General features: G+C 47.4%; 1 protein-coding gene across 1 annotated transcript; it reads left to right on the forward strand.

Moving 5' to 3' along the window:
- Positions 1 to 16948: 16948 nt before the first annotated feature.
- On the forward strand, positions 16949 to 18473 carry LOC122368946 (transmembrane protein 231-like). Its single transcript, XM_043343280.1, has one exon. The coding sequence runs from the start codon at positions 17170 to 17172 to the stop codon at positions 18100 to 18102; it is 933 nt and encodes a 310-aa protein (XP_043199215.1). The 5' UTR covers positions 16949 to 17169; the 3' UTR covers positions 18103 to 18473.
- The last annotated feature ends 8782 nt before the right edge of the window (positions 18474 to 27255 follow it).

Genomic DNA, 27255 nt, shown 5'->3' on the forward strand with positions numbered 1-27255 from the left:
CTGACAATCGTGGGAGGAGGGCTACTAATTATGATGGTGCGGCCGAGAGAGGAGGTTATCGATGACACGTCCTTGGCTGTGGGCATCGTTCGGGTTTGGGGGTAACCAGGGCTGATGAAGTTATTGAAGGCATGTTAATCAATGTTTAGGACTGTGCACTATGAAGCTGTTGAGCCGGAGTTGATCTATAGGCTTGGTTTGGATACTCACAAGTCACAAGAACATTGAGAATGTACCATGAACCACAAGGGTGACATTTGTCTTTCGTTCATGGTGTCTTAAGTACAGTGGTTCATGCATTATTTTGGGAATAAATAACGGAATGACATCACGTCTACGTTTGAATTGCTCGAGTTAACAGGTAAAAGCGTTCCGACTTCCGAATAACGCAATGTTGACCCGCGCCGGGCCGGGGGTGGAGACCTGACCTCAGTTACATTCGGCTGAAAATGGTCTCAAACGACACAGACGACACTGATTTCAAAATCTATGGCCTAAATGGACCATAAGACATGCATCACATGACCGATGAACGATATACAGTTTCCGTGACCATGGAATGGCCTGGCCTTGGCCTGAAAAAAAAACGCACAAGTTCTGTACCCTCAGGGTATCTCAAGCATCTATTCAGCAGCGTGCAAAAAAATGGGCTATTCTGACTGGTAAGCCGGCGGCCATAGCCCACATTGTAAACAGGGCAAAACATAGATAATTCGTATTGCCCTGACCAGTGACGTCATTGCTAACCTGGAGAGTGGAGGTCCATGAAATTAAATATTGTCCCACAGTTTTTTTTTTCTAGGGCTAACAGCCGTCGTTTGAATATTGACAATCGGCCCAGTACCTACCTAGTTCCGGAGTTAGGAGGTGCCCTATGAATAGGGGAGAGTGGGGTAAGATGCCCAGGGTGGGAAAGACGCCCCACCCCCTCTAGCGGGGAAACAAAGAATCGAACCTGGAAATTAATGTTCTTAGCGTAAAGTGGAAGCCTGCCTTGTTAACTGCACAAAAATTTGCGAAGCTCAGTTGGGCAACGGCTGGCTGGTGATTGCATGTTTTTTATTTGCTGCTTTCAAAAAATATTTTGGCGTCAAAACATTGTAAATATCAAAGAAGGTAGATAATTTTTGCGTCCCTTGCTATAGTCGTGATACATTAACATGCGTGTACTGTGTCCCAAACAGTTTGTTTCCGGGTGTAGTTTTATGGCTAACAAATTGTGCTGATTTAATGTTACTTCGGTACCTTGGGGTAAGATGCCCCCTGTCCTGATGGGGAAAGACGCCCCCCTAAATCCGTAGGCTGTCCTTCAAGCAGCCCGTCAAATCATTTATTGCATACTTGTGATGAGAGACAAAAGCCGATCTGGGACTATTGAGAGTCCGGTACGGTCGGGTGCTCCCCATGCCGGTCTCTCGGCCCACATAGCGACTTTTTGGGCGGCATCTGACTCTGAGAGCCCTCACGACGGCCTCTGTGGGCTCCATTATTGGTTCCAGGGCCCCTCACGACATCCTTTGAGGGCTCCCACGTTGGCTCCACGGGCCGCGCTGGACTATGATGGCCCTAACGATGACCTCTGAAGCCCCTCACGACTACTTTTGAGGGCCCTTACGATGACGTTTGGTGTCTACCGCAGGCTCGAAGGGACTACTGATTCGTTCAGGCGATTCACGTGCCTATTTATGTCACTTTTAGTGCAGGGGGCATCTTACCCAACGCCAGGGGGCGTCTTTTCCACCCTGTGGGGTAAGATGCCCCCTTTCACTTCTTCAGGAAAATGCTTAATAGCAAAAAAAGGTATCATATTTCAGGCACGAAAGTGTGATATTTTTGGAGAAAAATGATGTCGGCTTCCGTTGAAACCCCAAGTTTTGGCTTTCCGATCGTCATTTTCGAATAATATATGACATAGTCAAACCCTGGGCATCTTTCCCCACTCTCCCCTACCCCCCCCCCCCCTATTTATATCTATATCACACCTTTCCGTGCTTCTATCCTCAGGATACAGAAATCCTTCTCCTCCACGCCGCAACCCCACTCCGGGCTGGACAGGCACCTTTATCTCATGCGGGCTGCTCCCTTGGAGCGGCACCGCTGCTCCCGAGGGAGCGCCTCCCGTAGCCGGGTGCAGAGAGTGCCTTGGGGGGCTGGTCGGCCTGTCCATTCGGACGGGCTCAGCTCCGGCGACTCTCTAGGGTGTCTGCCCAGACCAATGTCTCCCCCTAATTTCTATCATCCTTCCGGCTCTGCAATGGTCTTGTCAGACCGAAAGGGCCTAACGCCTAACCCAACAAAACAAATATTTATATCTATTAATTGGGATAATAGATATAAATATACAAAAATGATCAATATCATACCAGAAATGCAACATTTTTATTATAAATAGGTCTGATTTTTATTGTAAAATAGATTTGGATAATTGGACGAACGAGAGGTATCCCGATCGTGACACTGATAATGCGTGTAGGTAGGGACGTAGCCAGGAGGGAGGGGCACGGGGCCATGGCCTCCCCCTGAAGGCGAAAAATAAAATGGAAGTGAATAAAAATAGAAATAACTAAAAGCAGCTGCAGCCTGCACCACACCTCCAAAAATAGTGGGCCAGATCCGAGAAGTCTTTTTTGGAGGGGGTACGATACTAGGCCGCGACCTGTGGCCCCTCCCTGAGCAAAATCCTGGCTACGTGCCTGAGAATGCGTCGCCCCGTGGATGCCCAAGGATGCCAGTAAAAGCTCGCAAACGCAAATTCGATCCAGAAATTCCGGACTATTATAGTTAACACAAATTTTGAACACCCAGTGTTTCGTTAATCGTAATAGCACCTGCCTTTACCGTCAGCGAGATGACTACGTCAAGGGTAGTCAAATCTAACGTAAATAAGAGATGGGCATCTACCACTACTCAGCGTAAAAGACCTCAGGCCTCTAGTCAATCGGCCTTGCACGAATGTTGACATATTACAAACTTATGTTGACCTCAAAAGCGTGACCTCGGTAACGAGCGAACGAGCGAATTTGAACATAGTGTGAAAAACACAAAATTACGGAAAATCCATCAGTGGCATGACAATAAGACCAATGAGGGAATTTATCGTATCTAAAAGGGCTATCATATAAATGGGGTTTAAAGTTTCAGGAAATGAAGATGTTGACGCACACTGTAAAAAATCAATTTCGCAAGTAAAAACGCCTAAAAACACGTCATTGCAACTTCATTGCAGCGCAAAATCTTGCATTGCTAGCGCCTAATACGCAACGGCTTTTGTTGTACAATGAACTAATCAGTGCCTTCAATCTAAGAAATTTGCTTTTGAAACCTGTTTTTGAATATGGCAAAATAACTTTTAGCGTGGGGTAATTTGAACATAGTGTAAGCATTTCAGTGAAGACAGGGAAAGCTCCGAAAAAACAACGCTCCCAGTTTTTTTTGCCAATATTTTCGACCCAAAGCAGTAGCAGATTAGTGATGCCAGTTTTATAAAATTTACGCCTAATATCCGTCTAATGTCCGGCATTTTTGTTGATTAAGTCAGCCATTTGTCCAAATATGTCCGAAAATTACGCATTAATCAACACTCAAAACTGTCATTTAAATTACTAATTATGTAATTTTACCAGCCGAAAATTGTTCATTATCTTGAGAGCTTAACATAACAAGCTTTCCATTCGCCAATCAATGCTAAGCACGATTACTTTATAAAAAAAGCGCTGAAGTGTAGCAAGCCATCGTCCAATGTTGTCCAGTCTGCTACCTTCCGAATACAACCAAGTCCGAATTGGACATTGGACAAAATCAGAACTCCAAATGTCCAGGTTTCGATTGCCACCACTATAACAGATGCAGTAAGGTTGGGAGAGTTTTTATCGAACAAAAATGATAGACGTTCTGTTAATTGAACAGAGGCGAATTCTGTCAACTGACCAGTGACCGGTGTGCAGCGTGCCGATATTGATACTTTGCAACTGTTAGTTTTGTTGTTGTCAGGGACGTAGCCAAGGGGGGGGGCGGAGGGGGCGCCCGCCCCTCCCTTGGGGTTTTCAGGAGGCCCCCCGAAAGGATTCAGGCCAACGTGGGCCGAAGGCCCACGTTGGCCTGATTCCTTTCGGCCTGAATCCAACGTGGGCCGAAGGCCCACGTTGCCCAAAATCACGTCGGAGGCGAACGAAATTCACGCGGGAATCTAAAAAATGACATCAGAACAATCAAGGCCCTCTGACCAGCCTGACAAGTGACAGCTAGGGCCCTTCTCATCTCCTGTGAATAACCACTAGTGTCTGTGTCTGACCGCTAGGGCCCCTCTGACTCCTCAGTAGAGAGGAGGCCCTCTGTGGGTAGGAGGCCCTGTGTAGAGAGGAGGCCCCCTTAGAGAGGAGACCCCCTGTAGAGAGGAGGCCCTCTGCAAAAAGGAGGCCCTCTGTAAAAAAGAGGCCCTCTGTAAAAAAGAGGCCCTCTGTAAAAAAGAGGCACTCTGTAAAAAGGAGGCCCTCTGAATAGAGCAGGCACTCTGTAAAGAGGAAACCGTCTGAAATAAGAAGGCCCTTTGAAGAGAGGAGGCCCTCTGTAGAGGAGGACTCCCTCAGTAGAAAGGAGGTCCTCTGTAGGTAGGAGGCCCTCAGTAGAGTGAAGGCCCTCTGAAGAGAGGAGGCCCTTTGCAGTGATGAGGTCCTCTGTATAGAGGAGGTCCTGTGTAGAGACGAGACTCTGAAGAGAGGAGGCCCTACATAGATAGGAAGCCCTCTGTAGAGAGGAGGTCCCTGTAGAGACTAGAGAGGAGGCCCTCTGTAGAGAGGATGCCCTCTGTAAAGGAGGCCCTCTGGAGAGAAAGACACCCTCAGCAGAGAGGAGGCCCTCTGTAGATAAGAGGCAATCTGTAGAGAGGAAGCCCTCTGTAGATAAGAGGCCCTCTGTGGGCAGGAGGCCCCCGGTAGTCAAAGACAGCGTCGTATATTAAGTACATAGAGTGGAGGCCCACTGTAAGCAAATTACCTTCTGGCTTCTGTTCCCTGCTAGCTACTCTCTATACCTAGAGAGTTCTCAGTTCTCACTATAATGAGAACTGAGAACTCAGGAAACTGTACAGAATAGACTCCCAACCGCGTCGCCGCCCACTGTAGGAAGGGACGGGGGAGGAGGTCCTCTGTAAACAGAAGGCCCTATCCTATGTAGACAAATTATTTGTATAAATGCGCTCAGAGAAATCATGCCGGGTGCAGTCAACGGTTTTGCCGTCAACGGTTTTACCTGCAGTGGCCGCAAAAACTGCCAAAATAGCCGATATTTTCGGAAACCAGTTTTCGGCAATAACTTTCGTCTCAAAATTTGCACGAACTTCCCTTTACCAAAATCGTGTTCCTCTCGTCAAGACGTGTGGAATGAACTATCAATTGACCTTGAAAGGTCAACTTGAAAATTTGGCCTCAGGTCAAGGTCATGACCTGACCGATAAGGGCTAAGTTCCATATCAGTCCATCCGTATCGTCGAGCCAAACACAACTAAGGTGTATTCATCGCTCTAGCATGCCTCTATCAAAAGTTATTCGCGAAAAAGTCAGATATCATTGGTGACCTGAGATGACCTCAGGGTTATAAAAAGGGGTCACGGGTGCCATTTTCATGTTCAGTGTGTCAAAGATAAGATAATTCAGTGTTTTAGAGTGTTTATAATGACTTCCGTCTAAAAAGGCGACTTTCAATTTAAGGTCGCAAAATTGACCTGACCTTATGTCATCGATATCAAAATTCCAAGACATACATTTTTTTGCATTTTGTCGCTCTTGTGCATTTGCATCTCTGAAAGTTTCAAAGCGTTTGATCACTCCGTGTAGCTTTGGCAGACATTGAAACTTTTTATGTAGTGAGGTCATTTGACCTGACCTGGTGACCTGACTTTAAGTGACCTGAGTGACCAGGGTCTGAAATTTTCACAACATATGTAGAAATGATGTAGGATAAAGTGTGCCGCGCCGCCGTTTTTGAGATATTCACGGTAAACTGCAGGGGGTGTTTAACACCCCCCCCCCCCCGGCAAGGCGCGGGTTAATGCATGAACGCAGCAGCCCATTTCTGTAATATATAGGTACCTGTGGCTGTGTCGGTATTTTTACGATGGATGCAATTACCCAAACCATTTATCAGACCGTGGTGATATTCCCATAGCCATGCTTCGCACAACTCATAATGATTTATTTGACCGGGAAATTAATATATATCCATCGATTGTTTGTTTCATCTACGGCGTAAATGAAGCAAACCACCTGGACCTAGGAAAATTTACTAACGAAACCATGTTTTACTTACAGCAAGTAAACGTGGCATCATTCACACAGAAAAAATTGATAACCGTATAGTTTCAATCTTGCAGACGTCAGTCAGGTCAGAATCGTGACAAGCCTATTGGAAAATATAATGAGCTGTGTCCTGCTTCGAGAAAATGAGTCAAAACCACCCAATTCTTTCTGAATTACGTCAGATTATCTGATCTGTAAGCACCCAGGTGGCATTTACTGACAGGGGCACCGGAAAGGATCATCTGAGGTGAGATGAGGTCATCAACAGTTTTTAGCCAATAAATCACGACATGATGGGGCTAAATAGTTGTTAGTGTACCAAACCGTTCGCCTGGTCATGACGCGCCGATTGGTACCCAGCGTGACCTTCCTAGGTCAGATTTTGAAGTTGACCTATCTATGTAGGTCGTTATAAACCATGTTATTTGTTATGACCTCTGGCGACCTCAATATTGACCTGACCCAAAAAAGTTGTCTACAAAAGTTGTAAGTCGTTCAACGAACTATCAAACGCCGTTGCCGTTTGTCGCTACGATTTGTGCTTTTCGAGTTCTGACGGGGACCAAAAAGGCCCCCGCCCGATTCAGAGTCTTTCAGAGCCCGCCCGGAATACGGTTAAGCGCTTGAACGATATATGATAATACACCAAGTGTTACTCTGACCGTCATCCAGTATCCACCCATTCCTCGCAGATCCTCCCCCTCCTGCTGCGGTCCGGCCGCCGCCAGAGTTTTTTTTTTTTTTTTTGCCAGTTACCATGCCACTCGGAGACTTGTGATATGCGTATGTTTCTTACCGCGACAGCGGTAAGAATAAAGAAACATACCAGTGCGCTGGCCATATGAAAGCTGAACAAAAGTCTGCATTATGTTGCTTATGTAATTATGTAGGCATGAGACCCTCTGTAGAAAGGAGGCCCCTTTAGGGAGGAGGCCCTCTGTAGAAAGGAGGCCCCCGGAAGTCCTCCGCCCCTCCCTTGGCCAAATCCTAGCTACGTGCCTGGTTGTTGTGTTGATTTTTCAAGTGAAGGTATGTTTAGACTTGTTCTGCCTATTTGTTTATGGGTCAAACAACATCGGTGCTGGCGAGACTATCGTTTTTATGACAGGTAAAGGCAGTATGTTCAAATTACCCCACGGTGGGGGCAATTTGAACACACCGTGACTTGGTGGAGAAGTGAGGCTATGCTATTCAAGGTATGCTCGGCTCGTCCAAAAATGAGGCTTGCATGGTGAAAGCAAGTGACACTTGCGCTACTGAAGCAGTTTTTCTTCATCCAGGGTTGAGCTGGAATTTGGTACAACAGAGAAGACGTAAAAATATGTTCAAATTAACCCACACTACCCTATAACGGGAAAAAATATCAGACGAGCGGCCCGGCCCGACCCGGCCTGTAACGCTTTTGAGAGGATTATAAGTCAGCAACCGCCCTGGGCTGATTGACATGCGGTCTTTTCTTGGGTAGCCCCATCCCTTTTACCCCGTAATTGACTATTGATGATGCATTTAGGTGACCGTCGTGGCACGTGCCACGCAAAAACCAAGGGTGTTCAAGTTGTTCTGCTGAAGTGGCGATTTTGAGAGGCATATTATCTCGGCAACCGCCGGGCTGGGGCGATTGACTTGCGGTAATTTTTGTAGGGTATTTGCATCACTTTTACCAAACATCGGATACACTTGATGCATATGAGTGATGACTCCTACTGCACGTGCAAAATGCAAAAAGAAGAGGTGTCAAATTTGTTCCCATTACAATAACTCGGCAATTACTGGGGCGACTTTGCTAAAAACTTGGCCCACCAGGCAATACATTCCCATGTGTTACGGTCAGGGTGCTACTGCACGTGCGCACGTGCTGGGCGCGCTCCCAGATATCGAGAACGGCTGGGCCGATTGCGCTCAAATTTGGCACTCCGCTTTTGGCGGGTTATTAGGGTCCCATGTACGTTGCACAAGCCAGTTGGAAGTATTCGCTCGCCCTTCCGCACGTTCGTGGCTCACTCGCTCTCTCGTTCTTCGCCCTAAAGGCGTTTTACTGGAAGGGTAGCAGTCGCTAAGAAATTATAATATACACTTTTCCGTAAGAGTCGTTTTGCGCTTCGTTCTAGCTCATAATAAGTCGTGCGATTGTATTGTATTGTATTGTACTTATCGTGGCAAGCCGATCCATCCGAAAATGGCTATTATTGGCTGCCGAGTCAGGTGAAACGAACGAGGCGGGCACAACATTACACACAACACACACGCATCACATTTGCACACATATTCACATTTGCGCCACCGCGCCGCTACACACTGGCCGGGTTGCCGTGTTGCTCACGCAGTAGGAGCTTCCGATACTCCCTCCGAAAGAGCCTGTGACCGAGATTGCGCAGCGCCTGAGGCAGAGCGTTATACTGCGATACAGTGGCGTATAGGAACCGGCGCCACCCGGATTCCGTTCTAATCACGGGTAAATCGAGCAGGTCGGCCTGACGCGTATCACGCCCATGCACGCTACCTCGCGACACAATCGCGTTGGATAAGGCTTCGGGCTCTCTCGAGGATTTTCTTTAATAGCGTGACAGACTGTAGACGCCACATATTCTCGGCCGAGAGCCACCGCAACTCTTTCAGCACTTCGCTTACATGGTCATACTTCCGCTTGCCCGACACAACACGAGCACCGAAATTGATAAGTCGCTGGAGCCGAGACATCTGGGTGACACCACATCCACCATAGACAACAATGGCGTACCGGATCGATGAGACTACTAGAGCCTGAACCAGAGTGGCCAGCGTACTTTTCGGTAGGTAGTGCCTACTGTGACTCAGGCCGCTCAGAATACCGGTGCATCGGCGGGCTACATCAGTCACATGATTTGAGAAGGTCATGCTCTCGTCAAAAGTGACGCCGAGGTTTTTAGCTGAGGACGTTCCCACAGTAGTGGTACCCATGAACCTGATTTCTATCGGGACTAGTTGACGAATTTGCTGCCTTGTGCCCAAAACAATGATCTGAGTTTTATCTGCGTTAATCTTTAGCCCATTTTTTTTCGGAACCAGAGTGACAGAGCTGCAAGGTCCCGCTCCAACTGGGTTACCATAGCTCCGGCCAAGGCCATCTATAGAAGGTACAGTGGGTCTATTTAAGATCTCCATAGCCACCACGTGGCGCTACGGTCGGGGTAGGGCGAGTCCAAATCCCGAGGGAAGTGAGGTCACCGGTCATTGTGGGGGAAGGAGGGAGGGGGAGTGACGCGGTATCACGGCGCATGGGGCGTGCGTAGCGCCGGGCAGGGCCGCGCCGCCCGCCACTGCGCCGAGGCTGAGAGGAGGGGATGATGGTTGCGGGTGCGTTCACTCCGGTATGGTGGTATCCTGTTCATGTGGAACCGGCAAGAATGCGACTGAAGGGAATCATTATCTCAAACAAACGGGCAAGCCAGAGGCACCGTCAGTTCCAGCCAAAATGTTGAGCAATGATAATTGAAATCTAGGACGTATTCATAGCATGCAACTGTTCAGTCGATAGTTGCATGATACTTTTCATGATGCATGATGAGGCTTTTCCAAACTGTTATTTGAGTTAGATATTTTTCTTAAAAATTTAATCAAAAAAAGTAACCGTACTCTCATAATTAAAATCAAAAATCTTAAAAAAGGCCAGATAATCTCGAGATTATCTTGCCTTTTTTAAGATTTTTGATTTTAATTATGAGAGTACGGTTACTTTTTTTGATTATATTTTTAAGTATGTCTATGTCTCTCAAAACAGTGCTCACAACAATTTAGATATTTTTCATTTGGCACGTTCAGTTTTGGTGGGTTTTATCGGGTCGAAAAGAAGCATAAAAGAAAAATGTTGAAACGGCTCCAGACAAATGACCAAAATTTTTTTCTTTACAAATGAAACTTAGCTGAACATTGATAAGCGATAATTTTGACTTTTGGAGAGGATAACGGGGAAAGATATTGGGGAAATATGTTATCGTGCTTATCTGTGTTACAGTAGAAGGAAAGGTTTTGGTTCGTGTCTAGATAAAAACGGACCCGGGAGTGGGGCTCGAACTCACGACATCGCATTCAGCTCACAGGTTACCCAACCTCAACGCTACGAGCACCTATCGCCCTGTGCAGCTTACTCAGTGTTTCGGCTATAGTTCGGCCAAGGTGTCTGACGTCTGTCAATGTCACGAGGCGAAACCCCAAGGTAAATGTCCGTCCCGGCAGCTCGGTCGGTAGAGCGTTGGACTCCATGTGCCATATGGTGAGAGCGCACGTCCCGGTTGAAAAAGTCCGGGTTCGAAACGCGGCGTGTGCTTGACGTTTTTGAGCGGCTCCTGACGGGTATGGCTGTGGTTGGTGGCAGGCCGCTGCCAGGCGAAGTCAGTGAGGGGACCGGCCGTGCGCGGCTATGTGCGCACGTTAAAATTTGGACTCTAAATTCTGCCATAGACCAGGAATTGCTTGATCGGAGGGTAGAGAGCAGGGTCAACGCAACAAGCTCAGCTTAGCGGGGACTTTGTCCTTGTGATTCCTTTCTTTCAAAAGGTCCGGGCCAAATTTATATTAAAAAAAGGGGGAGCCGAACCAGGTTGGGCCGGGTTGAACCCAGTTGGACCGGTGTCTTACACGCAATCGTGGTCAGACAAAACAGAGGCTAATTTCGGGTCAAATATTTTTATTAACTGATCTCATTGTTTTTAGCTTACACGTATAATAACTTTTAGCTTTTTAACTCCAGACTTCATGCCCAAAAATGTGGCATTCGTTCACTTTTCCTCATCTTCTCTTAGCGACTTGATTTGACCTTTTGTCTTACCAGCCAAAAAAAAAAAAAAAATCACCTGCGTGATAGCAAGCAGCCAACTGCCAAGCTAACCGGCCGCCCGGTCCACCACCGCGATATGGAACAACGCTGGAGTGCGCCATTTGCCTGCGGCAGTGCCCCACCGCGCCGGGGCTGTTTGACAGGTCACCCGCACCGTGACCTCGCCAACCGCCCCCCCCCCCCGCCCACCTCCCCAACGGGCTCAGTTCGGTAGTGACCTCTCCTTGAATCTCACATGAACTCGACTGAGGCTCAACGCCATCTAGTTGCGTCTGGAGATCCTTACTAGATCCACTGTAGGGTCACTCCCCCGCCGACCAATCAGAGACAGATCCTGAGTGACGTCACCCCTGATGCTCGCAAGGGGTACTCCATTCCTTTGCAACGTATAAATGACCAACTTCATTTGAAGATTATTGATGGCACTCTACACATATCGCTCAGCCATTGATGTCAATGGAAAGCCCAACTAATTTTCCAGCGACAAAAAAGAGCAGCAATATGCTAAGAAATGGCCGGTTTTGAAGATATAGACGATTTAAAAACCCTCTGCAGCAGCAGGAAAGCAACGTAGAAATGCATCGAGCTTATATTTTTACTATGGATAAATCATTTTTTAGTAAGTTTTTAGATATGGTATAGATTTAAGTTACAACTTTATTACAATATTTTCATTACTTGGAACTTTATTTCAAAATAATATTTTCAAAAATGGCAGCTGTTGGCAAGTAGCTTGGGAGCGATTGTGGCGCACCGCGCCATTAATTGTCCGAAGGCCCCCTTATGATGTCATCAAAAGTGGAGTGACATGGGCCTGGCTCCGGCATCGCTTGGACTCCCCAGTACAGCTAGCTGCGTGTCATCACAGTATTGTACAAGACAACGATCGTACAAGGCACCTTCCGGCAAAAACAGTGACATATCGGTGGTGTACACGCTGAACAACAACGGCCCGAGCGCGGATCCCTGATAGGTGCCGATGGGGTTGTCCAAAGGCCGTGACAGAGTACCACGACCGTCCGGTGTACGAATCTGGACTTGTTGTTGGTGATCGGTAAGATAACTGGAGAACCAGCGGACGTCGACGCCGTACTGCTCAAGTTTGACGAGCAATCGGTCGTGGGGTATCACGTCAAAGGCCTTAGACCAGTCCAGCATACAAAGTAGCGCCACCTGTCGTCGATCCATCGCCTCAAAAACCCTGTCAGTTAAGGTCAGAAGTGCAGTTTCGGTAGAATGGTTGTTTCGGAAACCATGCTGGCTGGGGGAAAAGAGATGATGGGCTGAGAGGTAGGAAAAAAATTGCAGTTTGACACCCTCAAAAGTTGAGGGTGCGCCACCCCCTCGGTTTAAAAGTCGAAGTGGCATGAGCCCTATCCCCCCCCCCCCCAGTCCACTCAACCACTATTCTCGGGCCTGTGTAGAAAACACAGCCTTGTAAAGTAATAGTAGAAGCAATCTGATCATAAGGTCATTCTTATTATCAGATACTCATCTCCCAATGGGGATCTACCGATTTGCTTAGGCGCAAGGATATGCATATTAAAACAGACAGACATTCATACGATTATGCTCTTGCTCGAACATTAAGCAGCCTATCCACGTGGTCAACGATAAGATCCGACGCCTAAGCCGTGACAGAGCTGCTCATCCTTTTATATCTGTTCATTATTTTACATGACAAAATTCATCCGTGTATGGTGCCTTCCATCTAATGCGACCACAAATATTATTATTCCAGGCAGAGACATTTCGAGAGAGCGATTTGCGGAAAGTACGCGACGCGGCTGCCTGTCTGATTAGTGCTTCACGAAGCGCAAAATTCAAGGTTACGTCGCCATATTGTGTGAGGTTAATGGCTGTCTTGGCGTCAAACGAGCCAAACTTGGTTGTATGACGTCAGGGGCTGTGATTGGGAGGTATAAAACCGGGCGCAGAGTTTGGGTAGCTATTCCGCCGTGGGATCTAGCATCCACAAGTTCTTCCGAACTCCGCTGTAACAACGTGAGTCTGGAGACGGTCAGTACTGCAGGATTCACTCCACAGCTCATCACCAGCCACACACCATGTTGCGTCTGCTGACCCTCGCCTGCCTGCTGGCGGCCGCCGCCGCCCTGAGTTGTCCACCACCCCCCTGCAAGCCAGAGGAGTGCGGCGAGCTTCCGAACTGCAAGGCTGGTGTCGGTATCGACTTCTGCCAGTGCTGCCCCGTCTGTCTCCGCGCCGAGGGAGAACCCTGCGGCGGCCAATACGAGGGCTCGCCCAAATGCGGAGAAGGTCTCATGTGTTTCAAGCCTCCTCTCAGAGACGGCCAGATCGCCTACAACCAGGACGGATTCTGCAGGAGGAGGCGCATCGGCCGCCACTGAGCTGGCTCTTCATAACAAGAGATTGATGTATCGGCATTGCTAAGGCATTGATGGCGTTGACTGAGGCATTGGTGAGCCGCTTTGTCTTCGTCTTGGGTTGAGATGCGCAGCCTCATCGGTCTTCGGCGTCCCTAGTTGACGTCAATAAAGGTTCTGACAATCTGTTTTGGGGTCCTCGTCTTCGTAGAGCGAGCGAGCTGCGAAGTAGTACTCGGTTGTAGTCATGCCGTGTGGACAAAATAAAATAAAATAAAAAAAAACAATTTGATGTTTCATGTTTGTCAATTGTGACAAGTGTTGCATGCTGGTTTCGAAAACGCATGGGCTTCATGATAGGCAGATGTTCGACGCCACGAGTACCTACTGCTCAAGCGCACGCAATAGCTCACTAAAATTGAGCTCATCATCGACGACCAAAAAATATTTTATGAAACGTTTTTTTTTCAGTATTAGTTGCATTAGTCTCCTAAATGTCCCATAGATGTCACTTATGAAGTATCGACCGTATGAAGTCGATTACGTTTTTTTTAAAGTCGGATTTATGACTATTAAAGTTCATAAAAATGCCCTGCCGGCTGTCTACCAATAATTTTCAGGAAGTGACGCCCGTCATAGATAGGTATATTGTATTGTCCCTTGTGGGGTAAAGAGGTATACCAAACCTAATGCTGTCAATTGTCGACGGACCTGACCTGTCGCTGTCTGAGGCTAAAACTATGTGCGGAGGAGATGAAGGCATCCCTAAGATTCATACAGGGAATCCCTTCGATATGGCGACTCGTCTGTGGTACCAGACGGCAATGTCTACATACCTATTCGCCAAGGAAAATGCCACCATGGCAGCTTCCTTGGCAAATAGGTACTACACCACTTTCACAGGGAACTGAAAGGACACAGCAAGACTACTTTACACTCAGTGACGGTAGCAGTAGGTAGGGTATGCCTGAGAACATGAGCAATAAAAAACTAGCTTCAGTGAGCCATGATCGACCATGGGGCCTGGGCAGCAGGCCCTATGCCCCATGGACCATGCTTCAGAAAAAGCCTCATTCGAAATGATATGATTTGTTTGTTAATTGTTACAAGCGAAGACGGCAAATAAATTGTGATGTTTTCTGTGGGCTGCGGAGTCGATGGATTTTATGGCGGCTCCGACTCCGACTCCGACTCCGGCTTCAAAATCGACTCCGACTCCGACTCCAACTCCGACTCCGACTCCGGACGATTCTATTAAAATCCATATCACATAGGTGGAGAATTCGGGGGGTCGGGGGGGGGGGGGGGGGTCAGGACCCCCCTGAAAACGAACTACTGCTATGTAAGTCAATGATACTGCATCCAGCCCGCCTCCATCTGCCCGGCCTGGACCCCCCCCCCCCCTGAAATTTTGATAGATCTCCACCCCTGCCATATCATGATATTGAAGTTCATAATGGAGATTTTTTATCTTGCATGAAACGATCCCTTGGAGTGCTTTCGAATGCTTTGCGTTGCCAATATGCGTTGAAAATAACATGCAGAATTAAAAGACACTTGAAGGTTTTTGGGCGTTCACCGTCTTCTGCCTCTTTCGCTAAAAACGTTTGTCCAAAACATGGCAAAAAGGTTTTTTTTTCGACAAAATATACTTGGACATGGCAAAAAGTTTTTTTTTCGACTAAATATACTTTCGAGTGCAATATCGTCAATCAAACAGGTGCGGTGCATGACGTTGAGCCATACAGCGTTAACTCCGACTCCGGAGTCGGAGTCGGTAAGATTTTGGCAACTCAGACTCCGACTCTGGGCAGAACTGTCGACTCCGACCGACTCCAACTCCGACTCCGACTCCGACTCCGCAGCCCTGGCTTTACACATATTACTCCCGCATTTCTTCTGCTCATCATGTTGATTTTCGGATATTGCAAGACAACCTAAGGTCAGTTAGTCGCTGGAAAAATATTTTAAAAGCCCAGATGCTCCGGAAGCTTTAACTCTTGCTAGTTGCTTGAACTATGTCATATGTGATGTAGATAAGAACTGGATCTCCAGGGCTCAGGCCATACACAGCCTTTTCCCCCATTACCGACAAGGTAGGGAAGTAGTAGCTACGAATCATCGTAAAAAAATTATGCTTATGCATTTCCTCATAACTTAAAAAAGTATCAGTTCCCAAACTTACGCATATGTTATGCAACAACCAATCAAATATCGTGCAAAACTCTATTCGTTAGCCTTACAATTTAGTGACGGCATGCTTTTTAAACTGTCGACATATCTGGCACAAACTGCGCCGTTCCCGCATTCCATACACAAAATACACAAACACGACGGAGATCAAGATCACACAAAGATATAAGTGGAGATCACAGGGGAGCAATGCCGCTTGAACCCTATTGGCCGTAGTGTCTAACGGTGGCGGCCATATTGCGCAGACCAAGAAACGGCTGCCGCCTGTGTTGAGGAATAGGGAATTCGGGACCTCGATTTACGTTTGCGGCCGCCGCATCCGTTACGTTCAAGTTACGTAGATACGGAACCCGGCATCTTACGCAGAATTGAGTGGGGAACACGATCGTATCTTCAGAATTCCTCAAATTCACTCGCCGGACCTACATTTGCCCCGGGCAAGGGGGTTGATTGAACCCACCTCGCTAATGCGCCGCTAATTAAACTAGAATTAAGCGGTGAATTGGTCGTTTGCGACAAAGGATAATGCAGAGTGACTGGTAGGAACCCACTCTAAAGGTCCCGGGTCAACCGGTGACCTCTGAGGTCAGGTCAAGTGATCTAAGGCACGGGTTCGGTTTTTGGTAAATAACTTCACCAAAAATGGCCGTAGAGCCGCGATTTTGGCATCATCGTGTTCAGCTAGCTCAGGCGCATCGAGTGATATACTTTTTGTTCGGGTCAGGTCAACTTAGGGTGTTGACCTCAGGTCAAGGTCAGGTCAGCACCCCCAAGTCACGAAGTTGGTCGAAAGAGGTCATGTCGCATATCATTCGATTCGGCAGGTCTTCCTGAGTCCATTGGTGGCTTTCCCGACTCGCTAGCTCAATTTGATCGGGAGTTATTGAAGAAAAACTGTGACCCTTGTGACGTCACAAATGACGTCACGCAAGGGCAACAATGCAAATATGAAGCATAGAACCTTGCAAAGACTGCATGAAATCATGATTTTATATGCTTGAGATAGTTTCAGATCATTCTCGGCGCCAAAATAGCAATTTTCATATTTCCCCATTGACTTATAAGGGCTTAACGTATTAGTTCCTTGTATCTGAGAAGTTTTTAGGATTTCATCTTATTCTCCACTCAATTCTGCGTAAGATGCCGGGTTCCGTGTCCACATAGCTTGAACGTAACGGATGCAGCGACCGCAAACGTAAATCGAGGTCCCGAATTCCCTATTCCCCAACACAGGCGGCGGCCGCTTCCTGGTCTGCGCAACATGGCGGCACCGTTGGACACCATCTGGCGGCCGATGCGCATTCCACATTATAGAGTTCAGTGGTGGAGATTGTGGTGCAATAGTAGGGTCGATTTGAGTGGTGTCTTTAAAACTACACTACTTTAAGAACTTTGTTTTGGAAGACGACAATGATAAAAGTATTCAACGATATTCACATGGTGTAAGAAATAATTGTTGCTGCACTTCTGCGTGCGTGCATACATCATCGAGGACTGAACTGATTTTGTGCCCACCTTTTTCGTGATGGGGACACTCAGTCTTTGGAAACAAACGCAATCTGTGACATACAAAGCAAGCATTTGCTCTAAAGGTACAGTGTTTCTGGTCATTTGCTCAATTTTGACATTTGTACCACCATTCCTCATTGCGTATAGAAGCAATGGATTTTGGCTGAAAGTGGCAACGTACCGGGAACAGCCAGACATTAACTTTAAGCACAGTGTAATCACTATGGTAGATGTTGTTAATCCTGATGGCTACATTATCTGGTCAACATTTCCCACACTGAATGCAATGGTGGCCAGGAACTATAGAGCCCCAGTTGTATCAAGCTACGAAGAGGATCTCAACCAGGACGGCAAGAAAGATAACCTGAATCTAGAAATTGAAGTGCCATTGGAAGAAGGTGAAAGAGTTCATGCTGTTAAACTGCTGGTTGGTTTTGACTTCCGTCTGTACACCATGACAAGACTTCAGATGAACTCTTTGATTTACATTGCTTCCTCTTCAGCAATAGCAAGCAACCAGCTAACCGTGATTGGCGACATCACACTGAACCAGAGGGAGCCACTGAAACACAGAGGTGTGAACAACTACCTGAAGGAAAACATCATCAAACCTGACAGCACAGATCCTGAGGACTACGACATTGCCACAATCCTGGAGAACTATGCCAGGAGAAATCTGACAACTCACCTTTCAAACCCATTCTATGTGTGGACGCCGAGGGGTGAGTCAGTATCATCCTTCCTGCTGAGGGTGCGCCTGCAGTACCCAACTCTCAACCTGGAGTACACCCCGGGTGTGTGGCAGGTGCTGAAGATGGCATGGGTGCAGTACCTGGCCATTCTGGTCGTGTTCACTGTCATCTTCTGGAGGATCAAGGAGTATGTGTTCACCAATCAGATTGTTCCGACCTGGGCAGTAGCTTCTGAAGCTGCAGGGAAGTGGCAGTAGGTAGAGGCTGCCACCTTTGTGCTGCGTAAGTCTGATGACAATTGAAATGTTTCTAGTCACCAACTTCAGTGCGTATTCACAGCATATTTCTCATTGTGTTGTACATGTGTAGTTTCTCTGCACAAGGCTTATGTGCTTCATTGTTTGCCAATTCATGCTCATAGGTTTCACAAACATGACATCATTTTTTCATGTCAATAGACTGCACTGACCTCTCTGTGTAATGAACCTGGTTTTGAGTCTGCTAGATTAATGGAGAGCTTGAATCACTACCTTGCGACAATGCTATTAAAGCTATGATCTCAGCAGTTGAAGTGTCATCATTAATTTGGGTACTCTAGGCACAAATACATATAAATTCTGACTTGCCACTAATGTGTTTCAATAATTGGGTGGTATGCTGGAGCATTTGTGACATTTTTCATTATTTTTTACCAACCTCTCATACCTACTAGGTGAATAGTTACATGTGACTGTCACAGGGTTCTGCTGTTTTTCATGCATTGAATCAACAGCTATGTGTTTTATTGCACAGTTCATACAGATGCTGAGTCTGTGCAGAGGTTTCTACTGAAATGTCAATTGAGTCTATGATCTGCTAACTATGTTTGTATGCAATGCTGTGCTGCAGTGTGCATGCTCAGTTTTTACACTTCAACTTCATAAGAGCTTGCACTGAGCATTACACCATGACAAATTTCACTGTCACCAATGCTAAATGATAAGTAATGCCATGTAATGCATGAAGGATTAACAGACATCGAAGCATTCCTTTTAAAACTCAGTAGCAGTACCATTTCCAGAATTCGATAACCTGTCTTAAGGCCGCCCCACACTGGACCTAGCATGCGGGTTGCGAGTTTTTGGGTTTTCAGGTTTCTTCAAAATCAAATAATACAATCTAAGCTGAGTGACCCACACTATCGTCTAACAAGCTAGTCTGCATGTTTTTAGCTTGCGAGGCACCTTGTATCGCGTTCCAAAAGCTGATTTTGAGTCAATTTTCGATTTTCCTCGCTGCGAGGTCTGCGAGTTCTGCGAGGCTTGCTGAGGGCTGTTCACGGGCCCTGTGTGCGGTCGGACCGCACACAGCCTCGGAGCTCCGCCCACCTCGTCCCTACGTCAGCCTTTCGTCACCGCACACAGCGATCGCTGTGACGATCGGGACTGGCCACAGCGGACCGTCCACCGCACGCAGCCGTGACGTCAGAACCGCCTACCCATCCCCTACCCCCACGCCTGCTGGACGTACCGCACACACCGCACGCAGCAGTGTGCGGTGCCCGTGAACACCCCTCGGGTTTTTCGTTGGAGTCGAATTTTGGTTCGTTGCGCTGGTATTGCGACTATATGTAATTTTCTAAAGGTGTACCGGCTTCACTGCGCTCATGAGGTTACCATAACTCATAAGGGAACGGTCCAATCACTCTATGAATTAGTATTTTGCCCGCAAACTCAAAACCCGCAAACTCGCAACCCGCATGCGAGGTCCAGTGTGGGGCGGCCTTTAGTCCTTTCATCATGAGCAGTGAACAGCCCTGTCGGCCCTTGTGACTGGCGACATCTATCGAAACGTTCTAGTGACAGCGACACCTGATAATCATGTCAGGGTTGCTCATGGATAACAAGCCTGCGACTCGTTTCGTTAGCATCTTACAATGGACATTTATTAGCCCGCGCTTGGTCTACGCAGAACATTTAGTGCCAAGACGGCGGTGCTTCATTTCAACCATGCTCCTACCTATTGGGCTTATGTAAACATTTAGTGCCAAGACGGTGGTGCTTCAGTTCAACCATGCTCCTGTCTATTGGGCTTACCTATGTAAACGCTGGAGAATGTTGTGCCTGCGAAGTGTGCCAGTGGCGGCGGAACAGCTTCAATTAAGGGGGGGGGGGAGACTCATTGGCCCCATTCTTTTCATGCAACGCCCATAGTGCTAATGTTAAAATGCCAAAATCAAAGGAGGGCACGGTGCCCCGGTGCCTCCCTCGTTCCGCCGCCTATGAAGTGTGCGCGTCCCTCCATCACCCGGGAGGCGCACTCTGGAATACCTCATACCTGTTAACCTCGGGAGTCGGGACGGTGTCTGGAGAAGCTGGTGCGTCGAAACCCAATAAGCCCTGAGACCTGAGCGCATGACTGTGCCTTTTGTGCCCTCACCCGGTCATTTTTTTCTGATATACCTAGAGCCAGATGCTCGGTGTTTCACATTGGTATGTGCGGCTCAGTGTATTGGGGGGGGGGGGGGGGGGCAGGCAGGGTACGGGTAGAAGCAGCCTACACAGTGACCTGGGTGCGGTTTCGTCGCTGGATCACGAACACTTTCTGTCTGAGTCAGACTCTGAGTCTGAGTCAGACTGGAAGAAAAAATAAAAATGTAGACAACCGTTTGTATAAACTTAATTGTCCTTTTTTTGTTTGTTTGTTTGTTTGTATTGATCTAAAATCTATCCACATAACATGGTTTTTCAGGATCCAGCGTCATGTACAAGACAATAAAATGCAAGAAGGCAATAGGCACTGGCAGATAAAATAAGACAACTAATTGCACTAAAACCGGAATAAAACACAGCACCCCAAGATCTCAGGCTTCGCTGGCCGCCACTGCGCGGCGGTAACTTTAGCGTTTCCTGGTCAAAATGGTGGCGGAACTTGGAGAGGGATTTCATTTAGTACGCCGCCCGCCATGTCCACCCCTCCGGGCACCTGTCCGTCCCCAGCCACGGTCGGCAGCGGCGGCTGGGGACGGGCGGTCCGCCGAGACCCCCCTGTTATGCCCGTTGCCGCGCTACGCCCACTGAGTCGGTAACGACGCCCGTCGGCGGCGACGACGGTCGCGTCCGACAGAGCGCGAGCGTGTGCTGGAGGCGCGGGTGCGAGTGAGGGAGTGAAAATGAGGGGCAGAAGGTAGCGGCGTAGACTCTGTGTAGAAGCCGTGTAGAGGCCTCGCTACAGTTCTGGGTAGAAGAGTGTAGCGGAGCCCAGAGCTTAGATAGATCGTAACTGAGACTGAAGATGTAACTCACAGAGTGATGAAGCTATGTGACCCACGGCGTAGCTCAGTAGCTCACGGAGAAGCGCCGGAGGTGCGAACTGTGTTTCTGAACTCACGGAACACACCATAGTGCGGAACCTCTGGACTTGTATTGTTACCAACACTCCAGCCTGTGCTGCTGCCTAGCCAGTCGCTCCCATTTTAGCTCACCTGGCTCACCGGCTGGCTCGTGAGCTATCCGCCCGGCGGCGTTCTGGCGGCGAAGAAGACGACTGGTGGGCGGAGGCGAAGCCTCAGTACGGGGGATAGGAGTTCGGCAGCGATGGGGATCAGGAGGACAGAGTCGGGACCAGCGGCGGGAGGAGGAGGAGGAGGAGGACCGGGAGCGGACGACATGGAGCAGCTGACGGTGAGTGAGGTCTGGGTGTGAGAGGGGGAAGGCAGAGGTGTGAGAGGAAATAAGCTTGGGCATCGACGAGCTCCGCGCGTCCAAAACCCCAAACCACCACCATCAGACGGTAACAAATGCATGTGTTTGATCTCAGGAAATTTACGGGGGAATCTGATTTTACGAAGCCTGATCTAGACACGTAATGACATAACCAACTCCATCATTTTCCCGAGAGATCCAGTAGTATCAAGGGTCCATGAGCGACGACCGTCATAAAAGGACAGCCCACATTCAGTCCGGGTTCGGGACATATCCTGGATCGGCTTGAAACGTACAAACGATAAACCTCCGATCCTGTAGCAGAGAAAACATGGCCAAAATCATTCGGCGGAGGTGATACCTCATTTCAACAGGATTCAAACTGACTTGGATATCGAAATTTCAAAATTTGGAATTTACAGGGTCCTACTAATTAAATCTGAAAGCTAACGTTTTTGAAGTTTTCATCTATAAGTTTTCGACTTTTTGAAAAAGAACGAAACATAGGTGCCAATAAAACACAACGATGAACCACTCTGAAAATTTTTAGCCCGATGGTTATTGGTTAGGTATTTTTAAAAAATGGTCAAGTTATCCGCTTTCAAATTTTGCAATACCTGTAGCTAATTTTTGACCAGTATGTGCCAATAACCCGCGCCGGGCCGGGGGGGGGGTGTTTGAACACCCCCCCCTTGCGGTTTTTCGCAGATATCTCAAAAACGGAGGCGCGAAGCGCCGCCGTTTTTGGCACACCTGTTCGTGCATCTTTTCCACACATGTTGAGAAAATTTCAGACCCAGGTCACCTTAGGTCAGGTCACCAGGTCACGCCAAGTGACCTCACCTCAGAAAAAATAAGAATGCTCGTCATAGCTACACCGACTGAACGATTGCCTTGAAACTTTCAGCGATTGATTAGAGCAACACTATCTATAAAATGTATATCTCGGAATTTTGATATCGGTGACCTAAGGTCAGGTCAATTTTGCGGCCTCTCCATTATAAGTCAATGGGAGAAAATCGAAAAGCGCCTGTTTTGCACAAACGCTATTCTAGATACTCTCAAACATCGAGATGTAGGTAAAATAGACACACTGAACCAGAAAATGGCAACTGTGACCCCTCGTTAGGGGAAAGTGGGGTAAGACGGTCAGGGTAGGTAAGACGGGCACCCCTTCTGCAGACCAAACCAATAGCGCTACGAGCAAGAAAAGTTAGGACCAGAATTGCCTTTCCCACTACACACCACCATTCAAGTCTGGTGAATTTGTGTTCAGTCGATAATCTTTTATTTTGATTTCTTTAAAACACTCATTTCATTGAAAACATCCATAATGTATTGTGCAAGCTTTTGTGTACAGCACTATAGAGTTAAAAACTCGCAATCACTTGTGGTACACTCATATGCCAACAGTGTTCATTTACGGCGGATTTGCTTTGTCTGCATCAAATTGTCCACAGCGAAAAATCGTGCTGAACTTCTGACATTGAGTTTGGGGTAAGACGGGCAACTATGAACCCAATGGGTCTGTAATGGTGAAAATATTTTTGTTGCTGTAGGAAAAAAGAAGCATTTCTAATAAGAATATGTTCGATTCCGATACTCACAGACATGTTAGCAATATTCCTTCGGCACAGTTTATTCTCGAATAATGAATGTGAAAAACGGTTCTACATGGCTTCTGAACTAGGGCCTATATAGGAGCATACGCCTTCTGCACGAATCTCGTATACTGCCATTTCCGAAGCACTTGAGACCAACGAGCGACTGTATAAATGCGGCTAATCTCGGGCATTTGTTGCGAGCTGCGCTGATCGGTGAAAGAAGCTGGCCGTCTTGCCCTACCCATGTGACCGTCTTACCCCATGGGGTGGGGTAAGACGGGTTTTTGCAAGGTTTTGCAAAAATAGCTGCAGTTTATTTGTTGAATCAGGTCTAAGTCTCATCTTCTGGCAAATGAAAGTAAAATGTCTGAAAAAGGTTTTCACCCAGTTTCCCGTTTCTATGATGTTTCTAACCGGCCGAAAAATGGCTCCAAAGTTAAGGTGCCCGTCTTACCCCACTTTCCCCTATGTCCCCGAGGTCATCTCAGGTCACGAGCAGAATCTAACAGTTTTTCGATGATAACTTCTGATAGAGGCGTGCTAGAGCGCTGGAAACGCCTTAGATGTGTTCGGCTCGACGTTGCGGATCGACTGATATGCAACATGACCTTTTCCGGTCAGGTCATGACCTTGACCTGAGGTCAAATTTTCAAGTTGACCTTTCAAGGTCAAATTATAGTTCATTCGACGCGTCTCGACGAGAGGAACACGATGCTGGCAAAAGTAATGTCATAGCTCTTTTGAGTCAAAAGTTATTGCCGAAAAAACGTTTTTCGTAAAAACGGCTATTTTTGGAGTTTTTGCCCTCTGGAGGCTAAACCGTTGACCTGAGGTCAAATCTGAGAACATTACTCAGAAAGGTCTGTAAAAGGGCTATCGAATGCGCTTTTTTGCGGCGCTGTAGCTCTATTGGTTCCCGAGATAGCCGTTGGCAGTTTCCAAAATGTTGAAATAGTCAACATTTTACCTTTGGTGACCTCTGGTGACCTGACCTTTGACCTGACCCAAAAAATGACCGAAGTGTTTTCGTCCTTATTTTCGACGTTCTTTCGATTGCCGCTTACCGCGTGTCGCTACGTGGCCCAGGAGCCGAGTTAGAAGGGGGGGGTGTTCAAACACCCCCCCGCGGCCCGGCGCGGAATTTCAGAGCACCGGCCCGGCGCGGGATAACTAAGATGAAATTCTCAGTACGTTTTCGACATCGCCTATACAAACACACATAGGACCAACGTGCTCGGGCTCCTGGGCTCAAACTGCATCTGGTAGTCGCTTGGTTAAATTGCACTTACCTTTTTGACCTGACCGTTACCTGTGCTTCGCTATAACCAGCTGCCAAAACGGCTTCAAACAGCACAGACGACACAATTTCTAATGCTATGGCCAAAATGAACCATAAAACAGGTTTCGCATATCCTATAAACGCAAACCTGAAAATTTAGGTACATATGACCATTTGTGACCTAGCCTGACCTACCTTTGACCTATAACATGCTAAGTAAAAGTTCGGTACCCACGGGGTGTGTAGTGTGTACTATTTTCCATTTTGTATACCTACATTTCGCAGTGTGTAAACCAAATATTACCTTGATGTTACTAGGCTATAACAAATAACAATATGCTATTTATTACACTATGATTTGACTTAGGAATCGGCGGCGGTCAGAGCTCGAAGAGTAAACATGCCTGAATGTCGACATTTCTTACTTTTACCTGGCCTGCGATATCATCGGTGGCTTTGAGGTCAATAAAATTGGGTATCGCATAACAGTTTTTGCAGTGCTATCACATGCTTTTTAAATTTTGTAAATCGGACCAGTAGTTTCGGAGATAGTGGGGATGGGGGGGCGGTGCTCTGTAGTCTGTAGAGTCGTCCCCTCCCACTTCCCAGTCACCTGCGTAATGGAACGTAGTCATGTGCGGGTTAACAAAAAATCGCACCTATAACCCTCGCCCGCACATGCCATTTTCCCATCCTAGAACGCAAATGGGGGGGGGGGTTGCCACCCCCCACGCCATTTCGTTCCTGTTGGAGATAGAGCTTAGCGGTAAAGAGCAAAAAGATTCTTTGGGAAGAGACGAATCCAATGATACCTATTTTTACCTTCTCAGGTCAGTCATTGACCTTCCAGGTCAGGTCAAACTAAAAAATGCTGTTGTTTTGGGTCACCGTTGGATATCAAGTGCGCTGCTTATCACATACCGATGACGATGCCCTTTTCTGGTTCCAAGCCAGCTAGAACCTCTTTGTCACACTACCCGACCAGGTTTTTGCTGCTGAGGTCATTTCAGGTCAAGTTAGGTCAAGGTCAATTATATGTGTTTGTATGTCTGTGTGTCTGTGTGTATACTGATGTGTGCATCGATTGTTTATGTGTCCGTATTACATGAAATCATGATTTGAGAAGCTTTTACCAAAAATGCAGTCAAAAAACTTCACAAAAAGTAAATTCCGCTTGCCTAAAACGCAGTTATCTTAGATGACCTAGGTTGACCTTGACCTTGACCTTGACATATGTACATCGTCAAACAACATGTTTCATGATAGGTGGGAGGTAAGACTGGCAAAAAAGGCCGAAATCAAGATGTCAAAAGCTCACAAGGCCCATAGCCAACGCAAGATGTTGAGAATTGGCCATTTGGGTCATGTCATGACATGACCTGAAAAACAAGGTCATATCTCCGAAACCAAAAACCACAGAAACTTGAAATTTTCAGTGGACATCAAGAAAGGATAGAGGAGCAGCTATACGAAAAATCAACCTTCTAGCTCTAAAAATGTTGAGTGCAGGGCAGAAAAACTACCTGGGGGGTGGCAACCACCCCCCAGGTAGTTCCTAATGTGTACCCTGATGTGCGGGCGAGGGATAAAGCATGAACAAATAAAAACACAAGAGCCACGCAAGAAGTGTTTTTTTTTTTACTTGACCGCTGGTATCTGACCTTCGGTCATCTCGTGACCTTTATCGTTTATGCGCACTGCGCAGCAAAGTAGCTTCAGATTATGAACAAGAGATATTCTGTCACCATGGACTCTCCAATTCCGCACCATGGGAGCAGGGGGCGATATTCCAGAATGCGTATTTGTCAGTTAAGTAAGGCAACAAATAGGTATAGCTCTAGGGCATTCATTTCGTCACATAGGTACACATTACACCACACATTCTTTATTACTGCGGCATTTTTTTTTCAAGAGGTGCTCAGCTGTCATGAAATAAGCCTCGGCTCTTCGGACCTGCCTTTATGAAGGGACTAAAATCAAGCAAGATATTTTACAAAAGCGGCTCCAGAAGAGCAATAACTATAAAAGAACTGGTAAAACGATTTCCTGACTGTCTGTGTTTTTACAAGTCTCGCATTCTTCGTCTCGCAGTACTAGTCATGAAAGGATTAGCATTTCGCCCCAAGCCCTACCGCCTCCATGGGTCTGGCTCCGCCCCTGGTTAGCCCCGGCGCACTGGTTGCAGCGGGGTGCACACAGCATGGTTATCCGTGTATCGAACGTTCCCCCCCCCCCCCAGTGGGCATGGGCGTCACTAGCAACGGTATTTCGTTCCTGGGCACCGCGGATCGAGCCGGGGTTACAGTACACAGTTATAGTGACGACTAGCCGACTAGGACACAAAATGGGGACGTTACGACTCGGATAACGACGATGGTTTAGGTACCTACGGAAAGATTTGCGATTAAGCAGTGATAAGGTCTGAAAAATGCAGCCTGATGAATCAGGCATTGGGGACGATTGAGACTAAAATATCTCGGCGGATTGTGTTTGTAAACAGATAATGATTTTGGTCTTGTAAACGGCAATGGATGAGACGAAGAAAACGGGGGACTTGCGAATCGTCGATGCCTGACTTCGAAATAAGAATAACTAAATCTACGCCTAAAAGTGGAAAATAAGGCCTGCTGGGACGGGACGTGGAATGCAGCAAAAAATCGGAGCATCATGTCAATGCGCATGGTGTTTTGCCCATACTTTTCTGCTGAAGGTTTGATGAACCGTGCTGCAGTCTTCCGCCTTGGAAGGAAGATGCCACTACCTCATTACCCATTGATGCCGGATAGTACTAAACGCGTATTCCTATGTTCATGGATGTCCATCGATCGGTGTTTCAAGGCCGAT

This window comes from Amphibalanus amphitrite, unplaced genomic scaffold (assembly GCF_019059575.1).
Source record: "Amphibalanus amphitrite isolate SeventyFive unplaced genomic scaffold, NRLGWU_Aamphi_draft 000991F_arrow, whole genome shotgun sequence".
Taxonomy (NCBI): Eukaryota; Metazoa; Arthropoda; class Thecostraca; order Balanomorpha; family Balanidae; genus Amphibalanus; species Amphibalanus amphitrite.

Excerpts from the sequence above, each read along its gene's own strand:
- LOC122368946 (XM_043343280.1), top strand. The coding sequence starts at position 17,170 with ATGGGGACACTCAGTCTTTGGAAACAAACGCAATCTGTGACATACAAA.